The sequence below is a fragment of the Orycteropus afer genome, unplaced genomic scaffold (assembly GCF_000298275.1).
Source record: "Orycteropus afer afer isolate SDZICR_OR568_19922 unplaced genomic scaffold, OryAfe1.0 scaffold00057, whole genome shotgun sequence".
Lineage (NCBI taxonomy): Eukaryota > Metazoa > Chordata > Mammalia > Tubulidentata > Orycteropodidae > Orycteropus > Orycteropus afer.
Window position 1 is genome coordinate 12,353,507 of NW_006921644.1, and position 9,620 is coordinate 12,363,126.

The 9,620-nt window shown below is 60.9% G+C and overlaps 2 protein-coding genes across 2 annotated transcripts; one reads left to right on the forward strand and one right to left on the reverse strand.

Annotated features, from left to right (window-relative positions):
- Nucleotides 1-81: 81 nt before the first annotated feature.
- On the forward strand, nt 82-4,258 carry TRAPPC2L (trafficking protein particle complex subunit 2L). The gene is made up of 5 exons (XM_007939167.1): nt 82-114; nt 1,621-1,793; nt 2,698-2,785; nt 3,893-3,972; nt 4,213-4,258. Exons 1-5 carry the CDS (start codon nt 82-84, stop codon nt 4,256-4,258), a joined length of 420 nt encoding a protein of 139 aa, XP_007937358.1.
- A 1,597-nt stretch (nt 4,259-5,855) lies between these two features.
- Nucleotides 5,856-8,808, reverse strand: PABPN1L (PABPN1 like, cytoplasmic). The gene is made up of 8 exons (XM_007939231.1): nt 8,572-8,808; nt 8,085-8,229; nt 7,974-7,976; nt 7,766-7,833; nt 7,228-7,334; nt 7,033-7,120; nt 6,169-6,311; nt 5,856-5,997 (listed from the first exon to the last, which is right to left on the reverse strand). Exons 1-8 carry the CDS (start codon nt 8,806-8,808, stop codon nt 5,856-5,858), a joined length of 933 nt encoding a protein of 310 aa, XP_007937422.1.
- Nucleotides 8,809-9,620: the final 812 nt, after the last annotated feature.

The following is a 9,620-nucleotide window of genomic DNA, read 5'->3' on the forward strand; positions in this document are numbered from 1 at the left end:
GGCTACGCCGGCGGGGGCGGGGCCTGGGCCTGCCGCGAGAGGGTCACGTGATGCGGCCGCTGGGCTGCCGGGCCTCCAAAGATGGCGGTGTGCATCGCAGTGATAGCGAAGGAGGTGCGTACGGCGGGGCCGGGCGGGGATCGCCGTCTCTCCTGCCCCCGCCCGGTGTTCATCGGGGCCCGCATAAGGGATCCGAAGACGGGACGGCCAGGCCTGCGGGCCCCCTGCCCAGCACCCTTTTTCTTTGTGTCTCCGCCGTTTTTCTCTTTTCCCCAACTCTGGAGGGTTCCTTAAACGGGCTGGCGGAGGCGGTCGCCGAGCGGCGGTGCTCGGGGGCGTTCTTGGAGAAGTGGCGCCCCCCAGGCCCCGATTGCCCTCCTTGGCTGCCAACTCGCAGCCCTCCTCGGGCGCCCCGCAGGCACCGGGCCTTCCTCCGGATCTTCCCCGCGGTTCTCGGCCGGGAGCCCAGGAGGCGTCGTGGCGCCGCTGCCCCCTCGCCCACCCATCGGCGAGTTCTGTTGACCTTCCTCACCAACACATGGCTGGCCTGCCACTTCCATCTGAACTGCCACTTACGGCTGCCACAGCCTGGTCGCCCGCTGCCCATCCCTCCTGCCATCTCTGCACCCTGCAGCCACCCTGCTACAGTTTCTGCATTGGTTTCTCATCGCCTGGGGACGGCTCAGGCACCACCCTGTGACAGGATGCCCTGCAACAGACCCAGAGTCGGCCTCTCTCTGCCTCCCCAGCCGAGTACCCCCTTACCCACGCTGAACTACTTGCGTTCCCCTAGTGGCGCCGTACCTTCATCTCTGGGGTTCTCCCCACCGCGACCGCCTCTCCCAGGACCCCACCCCGTTCTGTGGCTAACACACACCTCATTTCCCCGACAAAGCTTTTTCTGAACCCTAAACTGAGCGGTCTGCCCTGTACTTACTGCTAATTACACAGCCATTGGTGTCCTGCCCGGGTCTTCTCTAAGACCCAGCCCGGGAACTGTCACTGCGCTGCACGGCCACCTGGTGGCGCCCTCCCAGCATGGTCTCTGCCTGTCACTGTTTCCAGTTCAGGACTGTCCTTCCCCAGGCTGCAGGCCCCGTTAGGGTGCGGCATCCTCACTGCGATCTGCGGGTCTGGTGGCATACCCTGTGGGCACAGAAACTCGAGGAGTTTAGTAAAGGGTGCACTGGGTGCCTCTGCAAAGGTGGCACACTTGGCAGTAGGTGACACACTGGGTGGCAGCAGAGATTTGTAGCACCAGGGCAAGTGCGTGCTGGGGCCGAAGCCCACAGGGTGCAAGGAGGGTCTGAGGGAAACCACACACAGGTGACATGCCAGGTGCGTGGGGACGGGCCAGTTCCGGGTTTCTCAGTCAGCTTCCCCTCTCTGTCCTTCCTGTTCCAGCCCCTCTGCAGACAGTACTGGCCTCAGGTGGAGACAAGATCTGGGCCCCGAGGCTGACGCCCACAGCACTTGGCGGCCTAGCAGCCATTTCAGAGAAAGCTTGCGGCTGGTGGTCCCATTTGTCCAGCCTCGCGCCTGCTCTGTCACTTCGTTTTTGTGGCATGGCTGTGCAGAGTGGCTTTTTGTCACCTCAGCGGCCATCCTCCTTCCTTGCAGAATTACCCCCTGTACATCCGCAGTGTCCCCACCGAGGACGAGCTGAAGTTCCACTACATGGTGCACACGTCGCTGGATGTGGTGGACGAGAAGGTCTCGGCGCTGGGGAAGGCTCTCGTAGACCAGAGGGAGCTCTACTTGGGCCTGCTGTACCCCACTGAGGACCACAAGGTGTATCCTGCGCGCTCCAGGCGGAGGACCCTCACAGGGCAGTGCTCCACGCAGCACAGGGCTTGGTGTCTGGGGTTCCACCTAAAATTGCCAGGTGGATTTTTGTCTCCGATAACTTTGAAATGCTTTTCATAACATCCCTTGAAAATAAAGGTGAGGGTTTCCAGCTGACCAGGGACTCAGGACAACTTGAAGCTGACAAAGGCCTCACGCTCTTTTCCGGGAATTGGCAGGATAATTTGGGAAAAGCGAGGCTTGGCTCATCTGCAGGATTTGACGTGCATCCTGGAAACTGGTTTGTAGAGGAAGTGGGGCTCCTGCTCCTTTTCCTGCGAGGGTTTCCTTCTGAGCTTTGTTGGTGGGGCCCCTTCGAGCAAGGGAGAGTGATGTCATTTATCTGTGCCATCACGTCCAGCCCCACCGCCACCTGTGCCATCTGAGCAGTCCCTGAGAGCCGGTTCACGGGAGGTGTTGCTGCGGGCAGTCCTGTAGCTGGGACCCTGGGAGCTGCTGGTTAGCAAGATAATGTGGCCTTCAGAGGCAGGAACCCTTCCACAGGAGCTGGTTTGTGAAACAACTGGCTGTGCAGTCAAAGCTCCAGGGCCAGGCCTGATTCAAGGGGGATGAGGCACAGATAGACTGAGGTCTGGAGTGTCAGTCCCCAGGTTTAAATCAGGTGAGGTGCAGGAGGTGTCTAGGACAACGCCAAGTGGCCTGTGTGGCTGGCCTGTGGCACCTTCTGTGATTTCAATGTTGTCATGTTTTTCAGTGTGGTTTTGTCCCAGTATGATGGGGGTGTGGACAGACAGGCCTTCTTGGGTACATGGTCTCCATGTGGTTGCTGTGGGGCTCTTTGGCTGTCCCAGCAGCCCGTGTCGACAGCACGTTCCCTAACCAGAGGCTCAGGTATGGCTACGTGACCAACTCCAAGGTGAAGTTCGTGATGGTGGTGGACTCCTCCAACACTGCGCTCCGGGACAACGAGATACGCAGTGTGAGTGCCCACTGGGGGTCCTTCAGCGGCTCTGTCTTTATTTGGTGATTTTGCAGTTAAAACTCCAGGCCAGCACTGATTCGGGGGGCACGAGGTATTCTGGGCACGCACTCAGACTGAGGGTTTGGGGGAGTCGGCTCCCTGAGTTTTAATTGGGTGGGGCTTGCTGCCCGCCAGGTTCAGGAGTGCTTTGTTACTTTTGTTTCCCCCTTTCTAAGGAGCCCTAGTGGTGCACTGGTTAAGCGCTCAGCTGCTAACTGAAAGGTGGGTAGTTTGTACCCACCCGCAGTCCGTGGGACAAGATGGGGCGATCGGCCTGCGTAAAGATTTCAGCCTTGGAAACCCTGTGGGGCAGTTCCACTCTGTCCTCTAGGGGCGCTGTGGGTCAGAATGGACTCCCCGGCAGTGGGTGTGGTTTGGGCTTTGCTTCCCTAAAGAGTCTAGCCTCAGAAACCCTCTGGGGCAGTTCCACTCTATGCTCTAGGGTCCCTATGGGTCGGAATCCACTCCATGGCTGTGGGTTTGGTTTTTGGTTTAAGGGTCCCTGGTGCCACAGTGGTCAGGTTCACACCCACCAGCCGCTCTGCAGGAGGAAGGTGTGTCAATCTGCTTCTGTAGAGACTGCAGTGCTGGGAACCTCTGGGACAGTTCTACCTTGTGCTCCAGGGGCACTGCGAGCCGTGATTGACTCAGCAGCAGCGGTAGTTCCTGAGGCGCTGCAGATGTGCTCGCTGCTGACTGAGGGTGGGGGGTCAGAGTCCACTCCGAGGGGCCTCAGAGGAAAGGCCTGGTGGTTTGTTTCTGAAAAATCAGCCACCGAATCCCCACAGAGCCCACGCAGGCTCCTTACACATGTGGGCTCGCCACGCACAGGAGTCTGCTGCCCAGAAGGCTGGCAGTTTGACCCGCCAGCTGGTCTGTGGGAAGAGGATGTGGCTGGCTGCTTCTGCAAAGATTCCAGCCTTGGGAGCCCTGTGGGGAAGTTCTGTGCCCTGGGGGTCACCATGAGTCAGAATCAAGGAGACGGCAGTGGGTTTTCTGGTTACTGCACTTCAGGTGCCAAGAGGCGTATCCGTGTGAGTTAAGTGGTATTGGGTCTCTCCTCAGATGTTCCGGAAACTGCATAATTCCTACACTGATGTTATGTGCAACCCTTTCTACAACCCAGGAGACCGCATTCAGTCGAGGTGGGTGTCCACCAGGCGGGGGGCTGGGGGCAGCCGGGGGGCAGCCAGGGGGTCCTCACACAGGGACAGGAGCCCACAGGTAGAATGTGTGCTCCCGTTACCCACCTGCTCTGCCGGTCTGCTCTCCTGGGTTTACCTTGGCCATTGGGGCATGGCACTGAGCCCTAATCCCAGCACAGACTGACCGTGGGAGCAGCACGGAGAGCCCACCCTCCCCTGACTGCCTGCTCCTCCTTGCAGGGCCTTTGACAACATGGTGACATCCATGATGATCCAGGTCTGCTGACGAGGCCTCTCTGCTGCCGGCCAGAAACACTGTACATACTGTATCATGAGACGCATGGATGCTGCCCCTGCCTTGCCCGCCTGTAGCACGCCTGCAGCCGGGCCATGGCTTCCTGTGTGCAAGTCACTAAAGGTCGTGTGAAGTCAGACTTGGCCTTTTCCTTCCAGTCAGCAGAGAGATGAGGACAGAGGTGGGGGTACACACAGTAGGTGGCTGTGGGAAGCAGGGCCACACCTAGGAGGGCTGCAGATGGTGGGAGCTGTGACCACAGAGCCCAGCGAGGCTTGGAGGAAGGGTGTACCTAGGTGGCATCTCCCCACCCCAGGTGATCTGTGCTATCGGCCTCCTGAGCCCAACGCCTTTGGGTGTGGGGAGGCAGATCTGGGGGTTTGCAGAGGGGGTAGCCTTGCACCATCCTGGTTGGGGTTAGGCCTGGCCTCTTCTGGTCCCATTGATAGACGTCTGGGAGCTTGTCTGTACCTGGTCCAGTTGCCTCAGCCCCTCTGTGCAGACCAGGCCTGGCCTGAGACTCAGCAGTCCATGCCTGGAGCCCGGTGACCAGGCCACCCTGCTGGCCACCGCCATCTGCTCCCTCCGCGAGCAGAGCTGGGAGGGGCCGCATGACCCCTTCACGTAACGGCCCGAGCTCCAGACGGGCTGGCAGATGGACCACTGCTGCCACATTCCCTGCCCCCAGGCAGGCTGCTTTGGGGTATAACTGGGTTTCCTCGCTCTGCACCCCCAGTACCTGCTGAGCCATGAGTCAGCTGAGTCCAGATTGAGGGTTCGTAGCTCGTCGAGGTCGGTCAATCCAGAGCCTGGCTCCTGTTGTGTCTCCTGGCCACCTTGGGGGTCCCCTGATGGAACTCAGTGGCAGGTGCATGGGGTCTGTGCACACAAGGACCCTCCATGGTCTCCAGCTTCTGTGGCCACTGGCGTTCTGGGCTGTGGCCACGTGACCTGTCTCTGTTCTGTTGTCATGGGCACTTTGCGTGTCTGTCTGTCTCTTACGGGGACACTTGTTGGATTTAGTGCTCCTGGGTCTTCCAGGATGACCTGTCGAGACCCTTGCTCCCAGTAAAGCCACACTCGCAGGTTCTCAGCATTGGGATGTGGATGCTTTTTGAGAGGCCACCTGGGGCCTGTATGTGGCTCCAGCCCTGACCATTGACTGTTGGTGGTCAGGTGGGGCCCAGCTCACTCTGACCTGTGGCCACACCCACCAGCACCTGGAGTCTGCACCCCACAAGGACACAGTGACCCGAGTATCTAAAATCAGAGAGTAAAAGGGAAGCCTGTTGTCACATGCTTTTAAAAATTCTTCACATTTATTAAGTTATGCTTTACTTTAAGACACAACACTCATTGGTATTTTCTTTAAAACAAGTCCGTTAAGGAGCCCAGAGAATGCTGCCCTGCACCCCCCACCCCCCACCTGCCCCGAGCTGTCAGGCCCCTGCTGAGCCCCGTGCCTGGCCAGGCTGTCCTCCCACCACAGTGTCGGGGCAGCAGTTCTCGGGGAACCCCGACCACGCCCCACCTCTGCACCCCACATGGCTCCCTAGACCCGCCAAGCCCTGCACCAAGTGCTCCCGGGTCACTGAGCTGTGTGCTCCTGCCCCAGCCCGCAGCCCCACTTGCGAAGTCCATCAGTCAGTAGGGTGAGAACCACAGGGAGGGTCTGCCACGTCCCCTGTACGGAGAGGACAGCACGGTCAGGGCCTTGCAGACACCCAGGACTGCAAGGGCCATGTCAGATGCAAGGCACAGCTAGGACTCCGGGCCCTCTGGGCAGAGCATTGCAATAAAGCCTTAATCACGAGCTGCCTAAAGCCCCTGGCCCTGACTTGGGCCCTCCCCTGGGCACCCTGTGTGGGATGCTCACTGCCTTGGGGCCAAGCTGTACTCACCAGTTCATCCCTCGGGCTCTGAACCTGGGCCCACCCTGGACACTGCTTCGGTGGAAGGGCCCCTCCCTGGCGCTCGGGTGCCCCTGCAGGCCCCCTCGGTCTGTGGAGCTGATCCCTGGGAAGTTGGTCCTTTTGGGCTGCACCTGGGACAGGAGGCTGCGTCAGGCCGAGGGCGACACCCCACCGCTCCCCTCCCTGCCAGGGCAGTGGAGATCCAACCCTGCACCAGGCCCACCATCAGCACCGCCTCCAGGGAGTCTTCCTGGGTTTCCTTGGTCTCATGTGTGCACACCCCACATGCCTGCCCTGAGTCTAGGGGCAGAGCCTTGCTGTAGCATACCCACACCTCCCACAGTGCCACTCCTTACAGACATTTTGGATCAGGATGGGTCCATGGCCAGTGACAGAGCCAGCTGGCACCCACACTGCCAGACTCCCTCAGATGAATTGCAACACACTGAATGACTGTATCTGCAGCCTTTCCTCCGCGCCGGGGCACCCACACAATGGCCGCCCCAGGCATGGGGCCAGCCGGACCGTCAGACCGAGTGTGTGGTCGCACCCCCATTCAGGCCTGAGCCGGGCAGGATCAGCTCCCGTCTGTCCACCTTCATCTGCATGCAACGAGGTCACGTGCACTGACGGCCCCTTTCACTGTCACTCTCTGCCGGTGCAGGGGGCCCAGCTTGGGTGGGGACCCCATACCTGGTGTCCCAGCCAACCAGGGACTCTGCGGAGTGTGGAGTGGGGTGCATGGCCTCCCTGCGTCCATCGCCCTGTCTCCCAGGGGCTCGTGAGTTAACGTGTGTGCAGCAGAGCCGGCCCCCCTGCCCCCGCTCCACAGTGCACAGCTCATGCCCACACCTTGATGACGCGCGTCCGGAAGACGCTCTCGTCCAACTTCACGGCGGCCTGGGCGGAGCTCTCGGTGGCAAACTCTATGTAGGCATATCTGGAAGGGGGCGGGGCTGTGATCAGGGCTGCACTGGGGCCATCCTGGCCTCAAGCCGCCTTGTGTCCCTTCCCCACACTGCCCCTCGGCCAGCACCTGCTACTGACCCCTTCGGGTGTCTGGAGAACTTGTCACACAGGATGGTGACACGGTGGATTTCCCCACAGGGGTTGAAGTGGGCCTCCAGCTCCTCGGCTGTGGCCCCGTAGTCCACCTGCACAGGTGTTGGCACTTGAGGACCTTTCTGGAGAGAGGGCAGGCCGCTCCCTCCAGCCCCACCCTTTCTCAGCTCCTCCAGGCTTGGGGGTGGAGGCTCAGGGGAACCATCATCTGCTCCCTGTGGGGATCCCATTTGTGCACTTGGCCACGCAGAGTCTGTGTGTAGCTTTTCAAGGGTGGGATCAGTGGCCATCATGGCAGCCAGGACATCTCACATGGAGATCCCAGTCCTAGCTTGTGTTGAGGAGTTGGAAGGCCTTGAGGGGACAGTCACCCCCACACACCAGGCCTGCCCCTCCTACTTGTCTCCCCTACTCCCGGCAGCCGGGGGAAGTTGTTCAGGGGTCCCCGCTGGGGCTGGCCACCCCACGAGAGGGGGCAGAGCAGCCCCACTCAGGACTTAACCCAACCTCGCGCCCCACTCACGTTGCCCACGTAGACAGATCTGTGGTCAGCTTCCATCTTCTCATGGGGGCTCGCTAGGAAGGGGGAACCTGCGAGGATGGGGTCTCAGGGTGGTGCTGGGCACATTTCTTACCCCTTGGGGGAGGCACACCTGGGGGTGGGTCTCGAACACCCCAGACCAGGCCTGGGCCTTGTGGAGACCCTGGATCCCCTTGGACCAGCACTTCACCCACTGGGGCCCTGCCTGCTGCACCCCAGGGCAGCCCGAAGGGGCCTATTCTCAGGGGAGGGGGAGCCTACATGCTGGATAGCAAGCAGGGAGGGGGCTGGTGGTTCCTACCGGTCTCGGGACTCGGCAGCCGCTGGACAGCCAGCGTGGCCCCCGAGCCCTCCTCTCCCACGGCAGCCCTGGACTCGGCGGGCAGCCCTCTTGGTTCCCGGGCCTCCGCGATGGCCCACAGCTTCAGTTTGATGGCCTCTAGCTCCTGCAGACACAGCACCAAGGCTACTGACGCCTCCAGGGCTATACCTGACCTGTGGGGCGCCCTCACGGCCCACAGAAAGGACCCCAAAGTCTCCACTGGGAAGGCCCCCAGGTCAGAGAGCCCAGCTTCCCCTGAAGCTGGTGGGAGAGGAGCCTGGACTCTGTGGGAGGAGGCGGGCAGCGCCCTCCTATCTTAGCTAGAGCGGCACCATCCAGCCCCAAGGGTGGGGCAGGGACATCAGAGTGGCACGGGCCCTGCCCAGGTCCCTGGACGCTCTACGTGGCCCACGCCAGCTGTCACCTGGTCAGGTATGGCTGTCATCTGGTCAGGTATGGCTGTCACCTGTTCAGGCACCGGGCACTCGGCCAGGTTCTCCCTCTCCAAGAGAGAAAGCAGGAAGCTTGAGTCTTCAGCGTCCTCTTCCTTCTTGTCTTCCTCCTCCCCGCATCCTGGGCCCAGAGGGGGCTTCCTGGCCCTGCTCCAGGCCCCCCAGCCTTGGGCCTCGGGGTCTGAGGCAGCTCTCTGGAGCCAGGCCTCAGTGGGGGGTGGGAAGAGAGAGCTGCTTGAGAAGGGCCACATGAGCGGGCAAGAGGAGGCGGGTCAGAGGCCTGCACGCAGCTCACCTTCACCGCGGGCACCTGCCGGCCGCAGTCTTAAGCCCTCTCAGGACAGCTGCTTCTACTTGAACCTGAATTGCCCTCCTTGGGGGCTGCAAGCTGGGCCTCTGCTTGGCTTCTGTGCCCTCACAGGTTAAAGCCCTGCACCTCTCCCCACCCAGGCAGGGTCTGCAGACACTGAGATGGGGCTTAAGAGGGTGTGGGAGAGCGGGGTGCTTGTAGGACACCTGCCTCGGTTCCTCAGCATAAGGCTGGGCAAATTATCTGAGTACCTGGGAGGGGGAGCATGGGTGCTTGCTCCCTGGTGTAGAGCAGGCTTCCAGCATCAGGCATGTGACAGTCTGGGTGGGCAGGGGAAGGGCCAGGGGTCTTGTGAGATCTGGTTGTGTGCAGTCGGGCCTCAGAGGCAGCTCCAGGGGCCCTGTGGGCTGGTCCAGCAACCTCTGTCCGTCCCTCTTGACCCCACTGCACCCTGTGGACCTTGCTCTCTCCACCCCAGCCAGCTCCCAGCTGGGAACCACTTCAGCTCCAAGCCTCTGCTGGGTGGAGCCTGAGGGTGCTGCTGTTGGCAGAGTTAGGTGACAGTCAGCTGTGGGTATTGGGGGCCTCAAGAAGAAGTTCCCCCTGTACTGCCCACAGGAGCCCAGTGGCATAGTGCTTAAGGTACTTGGCTGTCAATGTAAAGGTTAGTAGTTCAAAACCACCAGCTGCTTTGTGGGAGGAAGATGAGGCAGTCTGCTTCCATAAAGATTACCAAAAAAAAAAAAAAAAAAA

Coding starts and splice junctions, on each gene's coding strand:
- TRAPPC2L (XM_007939167.1), top strand. CDS start 82: ATGGCGGTGTGCATCGCAGTGATAGCGAAGGAG. Junction 115..1,620: donor TCGCAGTGATAGCGAAGGAG/GTGCGTACGGCG, acceptor CCTTCCTTGCAG/AATTACCCCCTGTACATCCG. Junction 1,794..2,697: donor CCCACTGAGGACCACAAGGT/GTATCCTGCGCG, acceptor CCAGAGGCTCAG/GTATGGCTACGTGACCAACT.
- PABPN1L (XM_007939231.1), bottom strand. CDS start 8,808: ATGTGGCCCTTCTCAAGCAGCTCTCTCTTCCCACCCCCCACTGAGGCC. Junction 8,230..8,571: donor AGTGCCCGGTGCCTGAACAG/GTGACAGCCATA, acceptor CTGTGTCTGCAG/GAGCTAGAGGCCATCAAACT. Junction 7,121..7,227: donor TTCTCCAGACACCCGAAGGG/GTCAGTAGCAGG, acceptor GCCCCCTTCCAG/ATATGCCTACATAGAGTTTG.